General features: G+C 32.0%; 1 protein-coding gene across 9 annotated transcripts in view; it reads right to left on the bottom strand.

Annotated features, from left to right (window-relative positions):
• Kif21a (kinesin family member 21A) overlaps window positions 1-20,683 on the bottom strand; it is a 147,578-nt gene that overhangs the window by 39,752 nt on the left and 87,143 nt on the right. For 5 of the 9 annotated variants that reach the window (XM_071609978.1, XM_034636583.2, XM_071609973.1 and 2 more), the window contains exons 11-23: window positions 18,489-18,692; window positions 13,162-13,200; window positions 9,116-9,206; window positions 8,596-8,713; window positions 7,858-8,046; window positions 7,157-7,356; window positions 5,953-6,060; window positions 2,518-2,586; window positions 2,200-2,414; window positions 1,896-2,049; window positions 1,538-1,732; window positions 1,025-1,126; window positions 155-320 (exon numbers count right to left, since the gene is read on the bottom strand). In XM_071609978.1, the coding sequence (XP_071466079.1) occupies window positions 155-320; window positions 1,025-1,126; window positions 1,538-1,732; window positions 1,896-2,049; window positions 2,200-2,414; window positions 2,518-2,586; window positions 5,953-6,060; window positions 7,157-7,356; window positions 7,858-8,046; window positions 8,596-8,713; window positions 9,116-9,206; window positions 13,162-13,200; window positions 18,489-18,692 (1,850 nt within the window). The remainder of the gene's footprint in view (window positions 1-154; window positions 321-1,024; window positions 1,127-1,537; window positions 1,733-1,895; window positions 2,050-2,199; window positions 2,415-2,517; window positions 2,587-5,952; window positions 6,061-7,156; window positions 7,357-7,857; window positions 8,047-8,595; window positions 8,714-9,115; window positions 9,207-13,161; window positions 13,201-18,488; window positions 18,693-20,683) is intronic. The other 4 variants (XM_071609972.1, XM_071609979.1, XM_071609975.1 and 1 more) reach the window with 1 other exon arrangement.

Raw genomic sequence — 20,683 nt, 5'->3', positions numbered from 1 at the left:
TACTTCCCCCCAAATTTATACACACATGCAAATTAAAGACAGAATAGTTATTCAGAGCATAAGTATAGCATCTATTCAGTCAAGCCATAGAGGAAAGAGATAGAGTAGAGCATGCAACCATGCAACCATTCAATTAAAATGTAGTCCAAATTACCTTGTAAAGCATGGCCTAGTAAAGCATCTAGCTCAGGATTTAATTCTGCTTTCTCTTTCAACATATGAAATAAGAGCTGGTTTTGTGTAGCACTGGTTATTTCAGTTTGTTTGAGTCGACCTTCAAGAACTTTAATTTGAGCCTCTTTCTGGGCAGCCTGAAGACCCTGCAACAACAACAAATGATCTTGACTCACACAAAACAGAATCTACCAGTAAGGATCAGCAAATGCTTACGATACATAGACTTTGACATCAGACAGATTTGGGCAAGTTTACCTGTCCAGGAGACTGATTCTCAGTCTCCTCATGCATAAAATTATGTGAATAATACCTACTTCCTGGCACATTTTCAAGAGTAAGTGAGAGAACATAACATAAAGGGTCTAAAACAGTCCCAGTCAAAAACAAGCAAGTCAGAAGTCATAATCATCTTTACTGGTAACAAATTAGACAAGCTCTATATGACTGTTTCTTCTGTCTGAGTTTTGTTCTAGCTATAAAGAATCAATACTAAGCCAGTTATGATACCAAATTTGTTCACTCTGAGAACTTTTTTCTTGTGATAAAGTAAAATCGGAGTTATATCTTCTCTAATTTGTTTATCTGTTCTAAAAGACAAATATAATAGACAACAAGCTAATAAAATCGATCTAAGTATTCCTTACTTTTCTTAACTCTAAAAAAAAGATTTACAAAATGCTTCCTATGTAACAACATATCCCAATATTATGCATAATTATAAGTCACCAATACTTTTCTTTAAAAACAATGTTCTTTATTACAAAGAGAAGAGTTACTGGAGAGATAAACAACACTACAATGAATGGGTCAAAACTTACGTTTCAGTAATAGGGTAGCTAAATCTTACCTTATTGATGCCCATTGACAGGAAGTGATCTAGCAGGTATCGGGCTTCTGTAAGTGTGCAAGCATTAATGACTGCAGTGACATCCAAAGTCTCACCTTCTTCCTACATCAAACCAGCATATTCTGATTATGATTTTGACCTGAATCTTGTATATAAACATAAGGCAAAACCCTACTGTATTAGTTTGATAGTATTAGATTAGCCAGTGAGACTCCTCAGAAAAATATAACATTTGATCCCTTCACCAAGAAATATATTATCTATCTGAAGAAAGACACATGTGAGTGATTAAGAATTCAAGGCAGGATATTATAAAAGATATATGCATTGCACAAACAAGAAACCATATCACAAAATCAGCAGAGAAATTGGGAGAGCAAGCAAGGAGTTGTTTACATGTAAAATCTGAAAATTAGATTAAACCAATAAATAGGAAATTCCTTCCTTTAAAAATTCAAAGTGCTTTTAAAGATAAATATAGTTCATCAAGCCATCTGACATCTTTTAAATTACCTTTGCTTCTTCCATCTGCATGATGTTGGCTTGACAATCAGAAATACTGTCATTGATATAATCTATGTTAGCAGTCAGTGATTCCATCTCTTCATTGATGTTAACCACATTTTTATCACCCTCTCCATTCTCCTTGACTATCTTTTCTCTTCTTTTTGAAAGTTTCTCTCGTCTTTTTGTGAGTTCTTCCCGTTGCTATTGAAAAAACAGGTTGGATTTTAAGAAATAACATTTATTTACTCATACACAGGACAATCAAAACAAAAACAAAAACTTAAATGTACCCAAGGGAACAAATTTGGAAGAGTAAAATTAACAGTTGGCTAAGGGGAGCATGTCTAGTTTCTACTTTCTGTACCTTGAGGAGTCTGTCCATGTCGGCCTCCATGTTGGAAATAGTCATTTTCTGCATGATGATGTCAGTGACCCTGCGCTCTAAGAGCTGCCACTTCATGCGAGCTGTCTTAGAAGTAAACACTCGGCCAGTCAGTCCTTTCCTCAGATATTTTTTTCTATAATCATATAAAAACAGACAAATATAATTACTATGCATTTACATGACTGTGCATCTGCCAATAATAAGACTTGTTTAATTTATGCACAGTATTCAGTATTAACGCCCAAAAAGTTTATATAAGGAGCAAATGAAGAATCATTTGGACCTGGTTCCATTTGTTGTGGGTGCTGGTAAGGCCTGGACTCTTGCCACAGGAATTCTCATTTTCTGCTGGGTGCCTGCCCTTGATGGATCTGCTTCCACAGCAGCTGCACTGGAACCTGCATCCTGAACAGGGGCATCAGATGAGCTAAGCTTCCGAGTGACTTTCCCAGCCACTTTATCTGACATGGGCCTCACTTGCCGACGAAGAGCTGTAACCTGAAATGGCAGAAGAGTTGTCTCAGTCTCTCAGTCTATAGAAAAACATCATTTATCTCAAGGTCAAAATGTTTCCTCCAAATGGTCAATTTGCTTACTGTACCTCTTCAGTTTTGCGGCGAAGAACCACCTCCTGGTTTCTTTTTTGGGCTTCCAGAAGTCTAAGTTGGTGCTATAAGATAATATTGAATGAACTGAAATATTAAACCAAAATATATGATACTTCCTATTCCCATACTGACATATTTCTCATGTCTCTGGAAACCTCCAGAGTTATTAGCACAATCTGAGTTAATAACCTTGTATCCATTACTACAGATATGGCTTTTTTATTTCAACAAACATAAACACATAGTGATATAGCCATCGCTGCCTAAAAACTGAAGTTATCTCTGTACCACTCACTTCTGTTTAACAAACACTATAGTGTTTGCAATATGCATGTACTTTTCTAAATGCTTTATTTACACCTCACCATTTTTGTAAGACATTTTGTTTGAATTGCTGGCTGAGGCATGAGCAGGAAGAAACAACTTATAATATTTGTAAAAGAGTCATCTTACTATACATATAATGATTATAAATTTTTAAATATAGTGAGACATTAATCATATTGGCATTTTAGAGTAATTTTGCAATTTTATTATTATGAGTAAAATAAGTGAACAATAAACATGTTTTAAGTATTTTAGGTAATAAAGATAATTAGCAATGTGTTTCTAGGTACTTTAGACAATAAAGGTAACTAATTATAGATTAAGCTATTCTATATATAATTTAGGAAAGAATTCTGGCCCTAAAAAAGAACATAGATACCAGTTCTGGTTCTATCATTTATTCAACTCTGTGATCACTGGCAAAGCTTAGGAATTGGACTTGATTAAATGCATCCCTTCTAACACTTATAATCTCTTCTATAACAAACCCCCTCATGTTTATATCTCAATTCCAAACAGATCATTCACTTCATGTTTATGTATATGTTTTTCTCCTCAGAGGAGAATTCTTTGAGAAAAAGGATTCTATCTCATCACTACGACATTCACCTTGCCTACCATAATAACTGACATAGAAGCAAAGTTTTTAAATATTTTTAGAGCTGGGGATGTGGCTCAGTGGTAGATCGCTTGCCTAGCATGTGCAAGCTCTGGTTTCAATCAGTATTACAGAAAAAATTTTTTAAATGTATAAACTATCAAAAGCTAAAATTAACATATAGTTTGGAACTTATTTCTACATTAAATTTTTCCCTATTAAAAACCAAATCTCAAGACTATTCATATTTTTGCATTTTTGCACAGAATATAACACTTGGATCTTTCTAAATGATGAAAGATGAAGATGATAAGGCATAATTTAGAAAGTGGTTCAACATGCACACAAAGCAACAAATAAGTAGGAGAGGAAGTCTATGTGATTAGCCAGCCTCATTTCTTTATAACAGAATATAGACATCATATTGTAATGGTTACTTCAAATTTTCCATCCAAGGAGATAACTGTTTGATATTTATACTTCATCTCAAATGAATTGATAATATATTGATAATTCATCTCAAATGAATTAGTAATAAAGAGATAGATGGCATATCTTGTAAGAAAATTATTATTGTCATCTGGAAGTTTTCAATAAAACCAAAATAAATAGCTAAAAAGTGGAAACAACTCAAATGTCCAACAACTGGTGAATGGATGGAAAAAAAATGTACTATATCCGTATAGCCATGAAAAGGAATTTGAAGTATAGCTACATGCTACAACACGATGAACCTTGAAAATATCATGCTAAGTGAAATAAACCAGACACAAAAGACCACATATGGAGCTGGAGAGGTAGCTCTACAGTAGAGCACCTGCCTAACATGGGTGAGGCCCAGGATTCAATCCTCACTTCCGGAAGAAAGGGGGAGGGTTACATATGGTAGGATTCCATTTATATGAAATATGCAGAATAGGCAAATTCATAAAGATAAAAAGTAAATTAGTGGTTGTCAGGGCCTAAGGGCAATGAGGAGTGACTGCTAATGGATATGGGATTTCTTTCTGAAGTAACAAAATGTCCTGGAATTAGTGGTAATTACTGTACAATTTTGTGAATATACTAAAAACTTGAATTGTACACTTTCAAATGATTTTTATGATATGTGAATTATATCTCTAAGTAAATTGTAGAAAAAAATAGACAATATGTTAGAATATACTTTTACTTGATTTCAGTAGGAACAAATTCTATTAACAAAATCTAAAGTGCCCAGGAATTGAGTCTGACAAATACAATGATTATTAAAATGTTGCTATACTGGGGAAAAAAGGAAATAAATATAGCCATAAATATGAGTCGTCTGACTAAAATATCAACTTTTCTATATCATAACTCTTTCCACTCTATCTTCTTAAGTTTTCTCTTTCAATACTAAAATAGGTTTCCATTTTCTAAATATGCTGTATAACCTTATTTGTTTCCCAGGGAGGATTCAAATAAAAGCAAGAATAAAGGAGCAATGGGAAGGGGCTCTTCTTGTAAGAAAAAAAAATCATAAATATAATTTTTTATTCTAAAGAAATAATGATATTACCAAAGGTTTGAAAAGAAGAAGAAAGAATCAACCATGATCTATAAATGTAACACAACTACAGTTAGAATGTTGATATGTATCCTACAAATTTTTTCCCTCATTGCAATCAAGCATATATATGTATATATTAAATACTGTATTACACTTAATATTAAATTATAATCTTCTTTCCTATAACTATATTGTTTCCAAATCCTGATTTTTAATGGATGAATAATAATCCGTTAAACATCTATTAATCATTCCCTCCATTGCGAAGCAAACATTGCTGTTTTAACTTTTTTCACAATTGCAAATAATTCTAAAGTGAAGGCTTTAACAAATGTTTATTTTTCTGACTTTAGATATCTTTTTGTAATCTGAATTCATGAGAGTAGAATTCTTGAGTCAAAGTTTATGAAAATTTTTAGTTCACAGGAGAGCCTGTTTTGGTGAGAAATGGTTATTATTCCAGAAACACATGCAGAATCACTGGTGACCAGACTGTCCTTAGAACATCCTGAAATTGCTAACCTATGTAATATTGAAACCAGCTCTTTGATCTTTTCCTGGAGATAACCTGTCATTCTTTGCCATTTATTTTTCTTTTTTAAATATTTTTTAGATGTTGATGAACCTTTATTTTATTAATTTATTCATATGCAGCACTGAGAATCAAACCCAGTGCCTCATACATGCTAAGCAAGTGCTCTAACAGTGAGCCACAACCCCAGCCCTGCCATTTACTTCTATCTCAACATTATCTCATTCTATAAGAAACAATCCTCAAATAAAACTTATAATATTTTTCATAAGTTTTTGTATTGAATTATTATAATACACATATGATAATAAATGTAATTTTACAAAGTGAATGTTTAGTGTTCTTAATCTGCACTTACTAAAGTTAGAAATATTTCTTCTAGTAAACAATCTTGTTCAACACAGAATATTCTTATATATTAACAGTTAAAGTTGACTCACATCTCTTTTACGTTGATCCTTTTTCAATTGAGCAATCTCTCTGTTTCTTCTAGATTCTGTCAGCCTGGCTTTCTCTTGTTCTTCTTTCATTTGTTTCATTAGGCGAACCTAAAATTAGGGATATACATCTCTTGGAATTATTCTCTCACGACATTCACTAAATCGATACATGTATGGAAATAAGTTCCCAAAATTCTGAATACACAACATGGAAACACATGGGTTTATGCTTCACACTTAAGAAAGTCAGTTCTTATTTTTGTAGGATAAATACATTTCTAAACATTCCTGCCAAGTTGCTTAGTGCTCTATGCTTTCCATATTCAATGTTCAGTTGTTCTGTAACCTAACTGAGATTTTGATACTTATTCTCAGTAGACAAGTAACCGTGAACAAGTTACTTTAATTTTCTCATCTATGAAGTGGAAATACTACTTCATAAGAACTGGACTAATGTGAGAATTCAATGAGTTAATAGTTGGTGATGTTCATAAGAGGGTCTAGTGAATAAGTAACACCTAAAATTTTTCAGCTATTGTTGTTGGTATTACCAACTGTACAACATTATGATCTAACTACTTCCTAAATAATTTTAATGTGAACTATTTTAAGGAAACTACACTGATTTTCATACCAGACTTTATGAATAATCAATCCTATAAACCAAACAGATGAAAGATCAGGATTCACAGTCCCTTTGGTCAGGTGAAGAAAATGTGTACTTTTCCATATATGAGACTCATGAACATCAAATTCAAGACAGTTGTTTCCTCTTGGGCAATGGGGAACATGATTAGGAAGGGATGAACAAGAGGCATGTTGTCTATCTGTTCAAATATTTTGAACTAGATTATAGATATCATGTTTAATATTTTGAACTAGATAGTGGATATCATGTTTATTATGGTATTAAGTTTTCTGCATGTCTGAAATGTTTTGCTTTTTGTTTACCTCGTACAAGAGGTTTATGAGAAATATGCAAAGTCTGCAAAGCTATGTTGACCCACATGATTTTCAGTTACTCTGGAGAAGGCTTTGATGAGGTACAACTATTGAAAACAAATTCTAATTGCTAAAGGAAAGTGCAACATTTGTAAGATTGGTTTACTTTTTATTGAATATGAAAAGAACCACAACAATTTCTTTGTCCCAAGTGACATAAGCATCCTTAAGATCAAACTTTAATGGAAAACATAATCAATACCTTTGTTTTTTTCATTTCCATCACATCCTGTTGCAATTTCTTCAACTGCTTTTCATACTGAGACTGATTTTTAAGCAACCTTGCATGTTCTTTTTGAGCTGTCTGAAGTCTCTGCAGTTCTTTATTCATAGCTTGTAGTTTCTTTTCATATTCAGACTTAACTTTTTTTGCCTTTTCTTCTGAGTAAGATTCCACTGAGCCTAAATCACCAAAGGATATTTGTATTTGTTTTTGTGAGTCATGCTTTATTTCAGACTTACAACTAGGGAAGAGTTACCTCCCAAACACCCACATCTCAAGAAAACAGGGCATTTTCTATCGTCTTCTCTTTTTTTTATCTACTCAATCTGTTTAACAATTATTGAAATAATATTTTTAAATTTCTCAATATTGAATCAAGATATTAAAATAATTTACCACACTTTGAATAAAATAATTAAACACCCTATGCAGATATCATCATGAAAAATAAAAATAAATAACAGTTTTTAACATAATGAGAAACATAACAAAGAAATGGTTGTAGGTAAAATACAATTTTTAAGTTAAAAAAATACAAATTTGACTTGCAAAAAATACAACAAACTTTGACTTGCACAAACTTTGACTTGTGAATTATAATTTTTTCTTCTAAAGTATAAGACTATAAATAACCATTCTGATGATTTTCTTTTTTCATCTGCATCAAATATACTTCTTACCTAAGTTTTGAAGTACTTGGTCTCTTTCAAGCTGAGTATCCCGGATTTTATGTTGCAGCATCATTAGCTTCTCTTCATACTGCCTTTTTAGCGTCTGCAGTCTTTTCTGGCTATTTTCTAGCTCATCAATCAGTTTTTGCTTAATTGCAATTTCACATGTAATGTTTGCTAAGTCTGCTTGATAATTGGCTATTTAAAAAAAGAAGAAAATAAAAATACTGGGAATAGGAAAAAATATAATTCTACCTATCAAACAAGAATGTAAAAACCATCATCTACTTGTAGGAATTCATTTGGCAGCTATAAGGAAATTTCTTAAATTAACCAAAATCTAAAAATGCGGAAGAAAGGGCTGAGGTTGTGGCTCAGAGGTACAGCGCTTGCCTAGCATGTGTGAGGCACTGGGTTCAATCCTCAGCACCACATAAAATAAAAAATAAAAATATGTGTCCACCTGTAACTAACAAATAAATATTAAAAAAAATAAAAAGGCGAACAAGATAGTGTATTCATATTGGTCAGGACAATAGATACTATCTATACTAAAGAACAGAAGACACAATGACCAAATCCAATCAGGAAAGGAACTCATTTGCTCAGCCTTGGAGTGTGTATGTAGGTCAGCAGTCATAAACGCCGCTTTCATCTAGGATGAAATAGAGACTGGGAAGAGTTTTCTATCCTGATTTAAATAACTACCCAAACAGAATTGCTGCCCTCGTACTAAAGGGCAAGTACCTTTTTCATCTGATTCAGAATCTGATTCATCAGAGCTTTCACCCCCTTCAATGTCATCTTCCTCCTCTTCCTCCTCCTCTTCCTCATCCTCATGATCACTCACTTCTTGACTCTCTTCCTGAAATGTGATTTGTGACCATTAAAAGTACAACACTGGCATAGCAAACTGATTGCCTCATTAATAGAAACGGCTTGAATACAATGTACAGAAGCACAAAAAAAAAAAAATGTCACTTTCATCAGCTCAAAAACCATCCCAAGATTTAAAAGTTATTATATAATAATTTTGTCTTTAATCAAGAAGTACTTTATCTCTCATAGTTTTCTATCTCCACACACATAGAATACTTTCACAACAGGCCAGGTTGAGAGTTGTCAATGACTTAGAACTCACACTTCTAAAGAAAAAAAGTCCTCAACACATGACAACCACTTCCTTTTCTACACACAAATAAGTATCAGCAACAAGAACAACCTCATCTGGGTATTACAATTTACAAGTTAATTCTTCCAAACTTACTACTTCTAAATCATTGCTTTCTCTTTCTGAAACACCCTTCTCTTCTTTCTTCTCCTGATCAGTGTCTGTGTTATCTTCTTTACCAGCCACACTAAAAAAAGGAACATTAGGGTGTAGTGTTAAAGTTCAAAACAAAATTGTTCACTTTTTCTCTCAATTTTTTTAATTATCATTTGTGAAAATGTACTAAAAAAGTTGATCATTTGACTTAGCAAAGCTATCCTGTCTAATGCTTCAGAGAAAACTAGAAATCACTATTCACATCATTACAGGAGAGCTCATTTTCTAGAAACATTGATAAACAGATTATATCCTAAAGTATAAGATCTTATGAGATACTAAAATCTAGTCATAATAACTACCTATTAACTATAATGAACAAGGCAATTTAAATTCACAAGAAAGCAAAACACACATTTTGTTTTCTGGTCTGAATATATAAAACTTTTTCCCCAAAAATACAAAGCTATGAAAACTACACTTTTGTCAATGTCCTAATAAATTTGAGAATAAACTTAAAGACTTAAAATAAGTTTGTTGACAGTGTGTTAGTCTATGCTAGCTATATCCATCAGAGTATTCAGGTCTTTTAGGTCATTTCCACAGGACAGGGCTGTTATCACAGAATGGTTCTTTGCATATCAAAACTAGTTCGGGCTTCCGCAACAAGATTCCACATACAATAGGAAGCCCTCATTTTTCAGTGATCTAGTACCTACAGCCATTACTACACAATAGTGTCACATAATGTTTATAGCTGAACTAATTCAGTGGTCCTAGGAGAAGATATAAGACTGTGTTGAGCAAAGTTTTGCACATCCAAACTACTCTGATACTTTTTAGGGTTAGCAACCATGATCAAGTATGGATAGAAGTTATACTTCAGTTCACTAGACTTACACATTTAATCAAGTTAAATAATATTAAGAAAATGAACAGTAAATGAATTTATATGGTTGCTTCTACAGTAACAGTTTTAAATCATTAAGAATAAAGAGAATATTGCATAAGCCAGTGTTCTCCAAATAATATTCCTCTAAAAAGAGCTTTTAAATTTTATCAGAATAGCTTCATAACAGCTTAATTTTTTTCAGATATTGTGCTAGATTGAATAATTTCCCTGCTACATGTACTGATTTTTGGACTATAGGCAAAACAAAAACAGTTTCATTTAGACCCTGTTATTATTTATTTAATTCAAAAGCTTAACCCTAGGTTCTTATCCCACAGATATTTCTGTATTCAGAACCATAGAAATATAAATATTTTCACCTTATAAATACTTTTCTGAGTTCATCATATATGTTCACTTGTGTGAGTTTTTTATTTGATGTCTTTCTTTCCCAATAGAATGACAGTCTCATGAAGGCAAAGAGCATGTGTGGCTCAGCTCTATATTCCCAGTACCCAGAAAGAGCACACAATAAATGTACTGAAGTATTGCTAAATAAGTCAATCCCTATGACTTTTCATGAGCACCTCTGTTTTAATAAGCCTATGTGTCTCACACTCTAGTTAAGTTGGAATAGAATGGTAAGGTTTGAAAACTGCACTTAGATGCATGGAAGACAGCACATCTCTGGAGTAAGAAAAAAAAGTGCCAGTAAGAATAGCAGAAAAAGAATCTTAACTAGAGTCAAGTAAGTTGTTCACGGGTTTTGCTGAGTGTTATTAGAGAAAAATGAATTTGAAGAAACTTAGAAATCACCCAGAAAGAACCTTTCTGTCAAACAAGAAACAATTTTATGTGATATATTGAATACCTCTTTAGGTTGCTTATAATATACTAGGACTGCTGGTTACGACCATCATGCAGTTCAAGCTAAAAATCTAAAAAGAAATCACCCACCCCTCCATCCAACCATATTAAAAAGTCAGCAAAGTGGACTCAAATACTGTCATACTTGAAGTTTGTGACCAAGGCTTAGAGCTAGCAAAGGAGAACATGTTAGCAAGACATATGCCTCAGGTCTCCCTACCCCACCCCATGCAATATCACTATATCACCCACAACAATTGCAGCTTACAATTTTTCTTATTGTTGGTTCCTTCATTAGTTCAAGATCCATCCCAAAACCCTGTTTGCTCAGTTTGTAACCATAGGACCATTTTATTCCAAATATTTGATTGAATACACACTCCTGCTCTCCCCAAGTCACCAATATCCTGCTTAATAACTGTTATCTTTCACATATATATTAAATAATGAATTATAAGTTGTTTATGCCATTCTGATGCAGAAAAAAGAGCTGTCCTGATTTTACATGATTAATTCACCATTACAAATCACTTTGAAGAATTCAGGTTTTAAAATATAAGTTGATACTTAAAATTATTATACTCAAATATTCAAGTTTTTCTCAACAAATTTGCACTTCACATAGAATCAGAATCTTGGGAGCTAGAAGTAAAATTAGTAATGAACCCATTCATTTGGTAAATAAAAAAGAAACTGTGGCCTGGGGAGGTTAATGCCCTACAGGAAACTAAAACCAAGTGTTCTGACTCCCAGGCCAGTATTCTAGAAGCTTTCACTCAAAGCTCAGCTCACAGACCTGAAGCACGTGCATCACTAAGACCTTTTTAATATGCTGAATACAAGGCTCCACCTCAATCTTACTGAGTCAGAATCTTTATTTTTTTATCAAAATCCCCAGAGATATGTATTTATGGTTGAGAAATACTGTCTACCAAACTGCATAGCTTTTGATATCCTTCAAGGATCACATTAAAGTTGCAAGTAAACTATTTGCTAAGTACGCTTAAAGGATATTTTCAAGGTGGAAAAATGCTTCCACACATAACTTTAATGTTGCATCTTATTTCACCTTTTAAAAATAAAAGAAATTTCACAATTTTAATACTTTTATTTAATTCTAATGATAAATGTTATCCTAAATATATAATAATTCAGTGAGTTCTAGTGTGATCTACAGTCAATTAGAATTACATTCTAATTGTAGAAAACTTAAAGAAATTATAGACTAATGAAATATAAATTTAGAAATTTTAGAATACTTATAATGTATAGAATATAATTATGGAATATATATTATAAAATAATTTCAAGAAAATAAAGTTTTTAAGATAGGGATAGTTAGGGTGAAATATTCATTTAATTGCACAGTAAAAATTCTCAAGTTCTTATCTTAAATAAGAAATAAATTTCTAAAGTGGTGTTTCTAAAATAATTAAATATTATTTTGAAAGTAGTTTATTTTCTTAATCAATTTGGATATATAACCTGGAGATCTGTTTAGAAAATCTACGAAGATAAGTACTAATAAGAAGTAAAATACTACTTGATCCTTATTTAAGTAATCATAATTCAAATTGTCATAATCCAACTTCAAGTAAGCATAATCATAATGCAAATTTTCATTAAAGTTCAGCAATAAGCTTCTCCACTTTCTCAGATTCCGAACAGAAATAAGGAATCTATCCTGATTTTGATACTCACTTCCTAATACATTTTAAAAGCAAATTTTTGTTTTCTAGTTCAACCTTAAGAAAACCTCACAAGTCTTATCTATAGTAAGGCCACAGTTTCCTTTTGCTTTTGTTGTCATGTTTTCTAACAGATTACACCAAATAAGGAAGAAAAGAGAAAGAGGACCACCCATGTGCATCGAAGTGCTACACCAAAAATGCTAATTCCTGCCCAATCAATAATTACCACTCTGCTCACACATTTCTGAAAGATACAAAATTACTGGCTTTTTTAAAAAAATAAATCCAGTGGTAGGGTATTGCTCATTTTTGTACTATAAAAGTTAAGTCATCATCATAATTATGACAGTTTATTCTAAAAATCCATAAAATTACCTGGATTTTAATTTAAGTAACTAGTGAAGTTTTTATTCTTAAAAATGTACCTTAAAAATGTTTTGGGTACCTTTGTTGTTTCTGTAAAAATCATTAATATTTTTAGGAGTATACAATTAATCTAGTCTGAAGCAATCTACAAATCTATAACACATTTCCTTGTTAATGGCAACTAAGTATTTAAACAACATTTTAATAAAAAACCTGGGAAATATTCCAACCTTCTTTCTTCTCGATTGCTTTCCTCAAGTTTCTGTAGCCTTCAAAATCACGAGGCACAGTATTGGAAGGCCAAGCCAATGAAGGACAAACCAGACAGTAAAAAGCGAAAGTGATAAGAAGGTAAAAATGATACATGAGCTTGAAGACTTTAAAATAAATTTTAAAAGATATCATCAAAGGACAATACACAGTAAAAAGGCAATACATTTTGTATGAATAAAAAATAAGCAGAAAATCAAGTAGCATTTTATCTAGGAAGAATAAACAGAGACTATCAGTTGAAATTATTCAGTAGTAAAATGTACAGTCTCAATTTATCTAAATTGATAAGTAGTATGAGTATGTAGATGCCGTTGCTTTTAAATTTTGAAATGGATCAATTTTCTCAATTTCCCCCCACAAAAAAGCCCACTTTCAATGAGATAGTCTCTTTCTTTTAAATCTTTACAAAAGACCATTTAATGGCATCATTAAAAATCTTCACAAAGTAATGCCTTTATACCAGAATATGAAAATACTAATACTACATACTAGAATGCTACTTTTAAAAACTTGTTTTTTGTTTTAATATACTACATGTGAACATCACTAAATCTAAATTTTAAAATTCTCTATCAAAATTATACATGAAACGGTATACAGGCAAATGAATATGGTTGTTATGATATCAGTGAAAAACTATAATTTTATTAATTGAAAATAAAGTCTCATAACATTGGGATTAAGGATTTTACTGTACTATCATAAACTACCTACCAAAAGGGCATACCTAAGGCAAAGTGGAAATAAAATGGAAACTATAGTGCTTTCCATTAGTAAGTTTTTTAAGCAAAATGTATAAGAAAAAATATAAATTTGTAGATATAGACTTTGAAATATAACTTAAGGAATATTTCATACACAATCTTGCAGGGAAGGCACTATACTCAATGGAATATACTATATTTCATTATTTGTCATGTAGACAAAAAGTAGGTGCTAGGCTCTATTTAAGAATATAGCAATCTGAATGTAGTGCATTTCTGCCCAGAATTCCAAAATGATTCTTTGTTATCATCAATATTTAAAAATGAAGAGATTGAGCTTGGGGTAGGTATGATTTATTTCATTAAGCCAGTTCTTCTCATTTAAATTTTATCCTGTGTATGCTTGCATTTAATTTTTAATTTTTTGGTCTGTGATTTTTTTTAACAATCAACATATACTGCTACTACAAGATAAGACTAGCAATCTTTCTAAAAGGAAAAGAAAAAAGTCTAGAATGATATTAACCAGGGATCAAATGGTTGAGTATAACAGTTAGAAAAAGGAAAGTAAGCCATCATTTAAGAAATTTGTGTGCTTTTAGAGTTTCAACCCAACACCACTAAATATGAATATAGTGCAGTCTGAAGGATGAGAGAAGTTTTCATTTTATTGCAAGTCATTTAAAGCTAGATATCCAAAAACATGGAACTAAATGTGTGAATGGTAATTTTTTATATACATAAAATTTTAAGTCTAAACTAGGCTTATACTGATGATAATGAGCTACAATGGCTAAAAAGATATGGTTCTCTAATTATAAGCCCAAATTTCCTACTCCAATATAAAGAATTTTTGTTTACCTTACAAAAGAGAACTATATTAAAATGTATAGATTGCATGAACCAAAAAGCAGATCAATTTTAAATGTCTCTCCAATTTGGCCTTTAAAAAATATTGCAATCAATATTTCAAAAAGACAGTGAAGAGGCAGAGATAAACTGATAATCCAACACCTTCTCCATATCTTAGAGGAGTTCAGTTTCTATTTTATTTGGTGCAAATACAATGCTGAAAGAGAAATTTTGCCAACAATTCTAACATTTACATAAGTGAAAAATGGGTAACATTGTCTATGCAATCATTCAGAGGCAAATAACCTAGTTAACAGCGCATCTATGAGCCTTGTTAGTCCCCTGTTTTTTTCTACCTAAACCCCTGGTTTCTTTTTAGGTCCACAAAAACAAGGCCAAAGAATTAGAAGTGCACTTAAAACCCCACATACTAACTATCAGTTTCAGCTCTGGTAAGAATGATAACAGAAGAGGATATCTGCCTTTGTGTAGATCAATTAATTTTTGGCATCCTCCTTGAATACAAATTCAGCTTCTCACATAAAAATGCCACTCTTCCTACTAACTTTTACATTGTCAGAGAACTCGCAGCTACTAAAACCAAACCAGCAACACAAAACAGTAAATTCAAAGACAAGAACTTCTAAACAACATGCAGATCCAATGGTAAGCAGCTGTGACAGCCATGACAGCTCAGAACGGTCTATGCCAAAGGTCAAGCCCCAGACAGGTTTAGGAATTCTCAGCTGAAGGAGGATTAAAACATCCTCCCTACTTTGCTTGGTTTTCTTCTTCACTAGGCTCCACTGTCTGAAATTTCACTGGATTAATGTGTCCTCTCTTATCAACCATTTTCCCAGTATGAATTCTTTTAGTCAGCTTTGCTCCTGGGTTTGAATTCAAGGAGATGAGAAGAGAAAACCAGATGATTTTGAAATGTGGAGCACTTCTGGATAGGGCAGAATGATGTGAGAACTAGTGTGCACAAGAGAATGGACTGAGGCAGCAAGGGTACATAGGGAATCAGGAAAAATGAACAAGTAAAGCAGAAATTCACATTTTTCCCCCAAAGGCTGGCCTATACCCAAGACAGGGAAAGATTTTTTTTTCTATTTTTGCTTTTTCCTGCTCCCATCTGAATTGCTCTTACCACACTACAAATTGGTCAAAAATTATTTCATACGAATATACCGAATACCATGCATTTATAAAAATTAGTCCCAACTTCTGAACAATTAATTTATCATTAAACTATCTGTGCAAATTGAAGCAGAGCCCAAATTTTGCAGTGTACTCTTTTGTAGACAAAATGGATGAACATGAGGTCTACAATGCAAATGATCCCAAATCAATAAATCCATGCAGGATCTATGGCCTCCAAGAAGCTCCAGAGGAAGACTAAACACTAGCTTTAGCACAGCTGCAGTTATTCTGAACACTCTGGGGCTCTTGGCTCATTGTGTGTTTGTTTTGTTTCAATCCTTTGGCTAAAATGAGAGCTGATCAATGTTTTAAAATAGGAATTTATATTACATACATCTAAAAGTTACTGAGATCTAAGAGTGATGAATGAAATGCTTTATCAACCTGAGTAAAATAATTGGTTTTCATTTTCAATCCATAACATTTGTCTACAGTGTAGTAAGACAACTTTCATTAAATTCTATAAATTTGTGTATGTAATAATATGAATTCATAAAATTTATCTCCAGATAAATCTTCTATTTTCACAAATTATAAGAGTGTCACACTTATGTAAACATGGTCTATAAAGCACTCGGTAAGATAATAAATTTTAGGAAATATTAATTTGCTTTTCTCATTTTAAGTTTTCTTATCTGGCTTATTCTTTTGACTCACAAACATTTTATCTCCAATTATACCCCTATTTGTTAGGAAATAACTTATTTTCCTCATTTAGGTTTTATATTTAAATCCAGTCCTTCAGTGAGTTTATAATTATCAACACCTACTGTTTTCTTTATCATAAGAATTATTTTTACAAACTAACATACTTACTGAATTGTAATTGTTCAGCTTGAAGTAACTGCTATTTAATTTAAATTTTGCTTACCTTACAATGGATAGGAGTTCCAAAATAAAGAAACAAGGACATATCTTATTACTAAAGTATTTTCCCATTAGTAAAGTTTATCAGTCAAAAGTGCTTATTCCCGTGCTTTATCACAAAACAACCTTAACCAGAGATATTGATTTTGAGTACATATCACCCACTATAAAAATATAAAAACCAGCATTTTTATTGGGATTCCTGTTTTTCACTATTCATAGTCACAAGCTATTAAAGCAATATCTCTTAACTTCAAAGGAAAAGGCTCATGACCTTGAAAAGTACACACTTGTTCATACTTACTTACTTATTATTCGTAAATACAAACTACCTTGGGTTTAAAAACAAGTCAAACCTTTTGACATTTTGACCACCTACAGATTGGATTTTACAAGTAAATGAAAAGTCATATGCCTAAGTCTCATGTTCATTCAAGTAGAATATTGAGTAACACTAGTTTCAATAATCCTATGATCATTATTACAGTTTTAATTGCCTTCCACAAGGGGAGAAGTAATCATTATATATTTCTTAATTCTGTCATAATCAGTCATCCATGAAAAGCACCTATTAAGCCATTAGTATCTTAAGATTCAATGCCTCCTAACCATAAAAGTGCAACTCCTTGCATTAATTATTTTAATCATTCTTTTTTAATACAAAAACAAAGCAGACTTAATCTGAAGAGTTTAAACTTCCTATAACTTTGTTCAAAGAAGAAATGCCTGGGTGCCTAAATAAAATTTCTAAATAAACTGAGCAAAGCAACAAATAGAATTGTATCAATGATAATTCTATAAAGCTTTCCCCCTGTAAAAAACCATGTGGCAAATGAAATGGTCTTCGCCTGCTTTTGAATATCTAGCCCAAAATGATTAAATGTGACTGGCATGTTCAAAATATATTCACATTATTATCCATATTGACTGCACTATAGAATCAATGTGTGAACATATAAAAGAATTTGTGAGTACTATGAGAATTTAACCATTCACACACTATGAGTAGTCAAATTTTTATTTTATTCCTCTTCTTTACATGCAGTTGATTTCAGAGAGAAATGTCATGATGCAAAGAAGAAAAGGCCTAGAACAGTGGTGAAAAGCTGAGTAACTCCTTGTTGGAAGATTCAGACAGCCTGATATAGCATGGATAATGTTCACATGATCAAATTAGAAGCCCTGCAGAAAAATACTTAAAAGACCAAATGACATTAAATGACATTTTGATGGATTAGTTTAGCCTTTAGTTAAACTAATCTAGACAGAAATTAGAATATCCATGAGACTACTTAATTGTATTAGGAAATGGGGAAAAAAATGAAACACTGAATTGTAATGGTACAGTGAGCTTTGCAGAAAAGCAAAATGAATGGAATGCAAAAGCAGCTATTTGAAAATAAAAAAATTCTAATAGTAACATTATCTTGTCACAGTCTAAATAAAAATTCATTAACATACTGTTAAAATTAAATTTATTTTCCTTACATATAAGTAGAGATAATCCATTAATAAGTGTATAATTATCATTGTCAGCTAACTTAAATTATTTCTTTAATATGGGAAAATACTTACTGTGTATACTCATTGCAATCACAAATTAAAATATCCTGAAAAGAAAAACAGGTATTCACATAACAGTGATTTTATAATACTACCTTTTTTTCTTCCTCTTTTCTTTCCTTTTCAGCTTCTCCAAATCTTTCTTAGCTAGATCTATAATTTCAATAGTTTCTTTGTCTGAAGATAATATAGTGGGAGAGAAAGCTGATGATCCACTGAAATATGGCGATCTTGATGTGGCTCTTGTCAAGTTTTTTCGAAGGTTCTCATTCACTGCTTCACTTTCTAATAATTTTGCCCTAACAAAAATATACTTAAATAAGGAACATGTTTTATTATAGTAAAACATATATAACATAAAATGTACCACCCCAACCATTTCTAAGTGTGCAGTTCTGCAACACCAAGCACATCCCTACCGTATGCAACTGTGGCCAACAACCAGCTCCAGAACTTTTTCATCCTCTCATACCAAAACTCTGTACCCATCAAACATTAACTCTCTCTTTCCCACCTTCTCTAGCCCCTGGCAACCAACCATTTACTTTTTTTCTATAAATTTGACTGCTTTAGAAATAAATAGGGAAAATTTTAAATAAGTTGTTTTGCATGCTAAAAATAATTCTGAAATTATTTTCAACATAGCTATAAGGTTGTTGAAGGTTTAGTTTTTCAAAATAATTGTGCTTACAAATATTAATACTTAAGACATTTTAAAATTCCAACTGAATAAGTATAAATATCAATCTCAAATCACACTCTTCAGTGCTCAAAATAACTCTATATACTTTCAGAAGCCAGTGGTAATTACTTGAATTCTGGCTTTACAAACTCATTATTTAAATTTAAAATATAGAAGCAGCCTGGACCCCACAGTCTCAGTTGCTCATTCATCATACAATAATAGCACTTCCAAAACCTTACAAAGAATATTCAGTCAAATTTGCCCCTAACTGGTAGACTGACATCTGGTTCTGAATGTGGCGTGGGAAAAATGGTATCTCCAAGGAAACCCCAGTTTGATAATTGAAAACATGCTTTTGTCTGCTCAGGCATCCTAGTAACAACGGGAGTAATATACATACTGGCAGCAGTAAGTGAAAACACAGAATAATAAGATCCTAAAAGATCCTGAACTCTTAAAAAAAAGGATTCAGAGAGAACTCTAAGCCAATACCTTTACATGTATTGATTTAAACCATCAAGAACACAATTGTCTACTTCAATACAATAGAATTTCAAAGTTAATTTGGCACAATAGTGAGAAGAACATACTGCCTACCCCTGCCTTAACGCTATATTATTAAGCACATTTGCTTTATACTCATATTTTTTCAGAAGAAAATGCAAGATTATTTGCAATCTTTAAGCTCTGAAAGGAACAGTCAGCTCAGTGTTCTTTCACTACTAAAATTATTTATGATATTCTTGAAACCAGCTAGAAACAGAGTATACATATATCAGTGAACATATGTTTCACATCATTGTCCCACACATTTTTTAAGAACATTTTTTTGTTGTTTAATATATCTGGTGTCATGTAGGAGTAGAACAACAATTTTAGCATATTTAAGTGGTTAAATAGTGGTAGGGGTATAACCCAGTGGTACAGTGTGTGCTTAGCATGCATAAGGCCCTGGTTTCTATCCAGGACCAAAAAAAAAAAAAAAAAAAAAAAAAGTTTTTAATTAAATTTTAAAATAAATGGTTAAATATCTATATATAAAGATTTCAAAGTTATTTTGAAGAAAATTCTGAATATAATACTGTTGATATTTTTTAATCAAGAAAGCAAGTTAAGTACAAAAAATGTGCTGTGAATGGATAATTATGATTGTAATGCATTCCACTATTGTCTTGTATGTAATAAAAAAAAAAAGACTCAGGTTAACTTTGGAAAAGCAAAATCATGATTTATGATTATCAAACAACAGAAAACTACAAGCAATATTTTATGCTTTCCTAGATTTTCAATGTAGCACAAGGCCTGGATCCATATTAATGAATGCTAAGAATGAAAAACAATAAATCAGCAAAAAAATAATGACTTGTATATGAATTGTTTTGATTATTATGTGATGAAAGATGACTTGTGTTTTGTTGGGTTTTGCCTGATTTTAAAAGCTTGCATTGGTAGGGGCATATTCAATGCTTCTTTGGTTCTAGTGCTGCTGATAAACACTGAAAATGTTAGGGCTCACTTCCATAAACCCCAGACTACATTAACAGAAGCCACTTTTTGTACAGGCTATAGAGGGAACATATCTCTCTCTTTCCCCCTCCTTTTTCT

Source organism: Marmota flaviventris, chromosome 3 (genome assembly GCF_047511675.1).
Source record: "Marmota flaviventris isolate mMarFla1 chromosome 3, mMarFla1.hap1, whole genome shotgun sequence".
NCBI classification, from domain to species: domain Eukaryota; kingdom Metazoa; phylum Chordata; class Mammalia; order Rodentia; family Sciuridae; genus Marmota; species Marmota flaviventris.
This window is presented reverse-complemented; position numbering and strand designations above follow the sequence as displayed.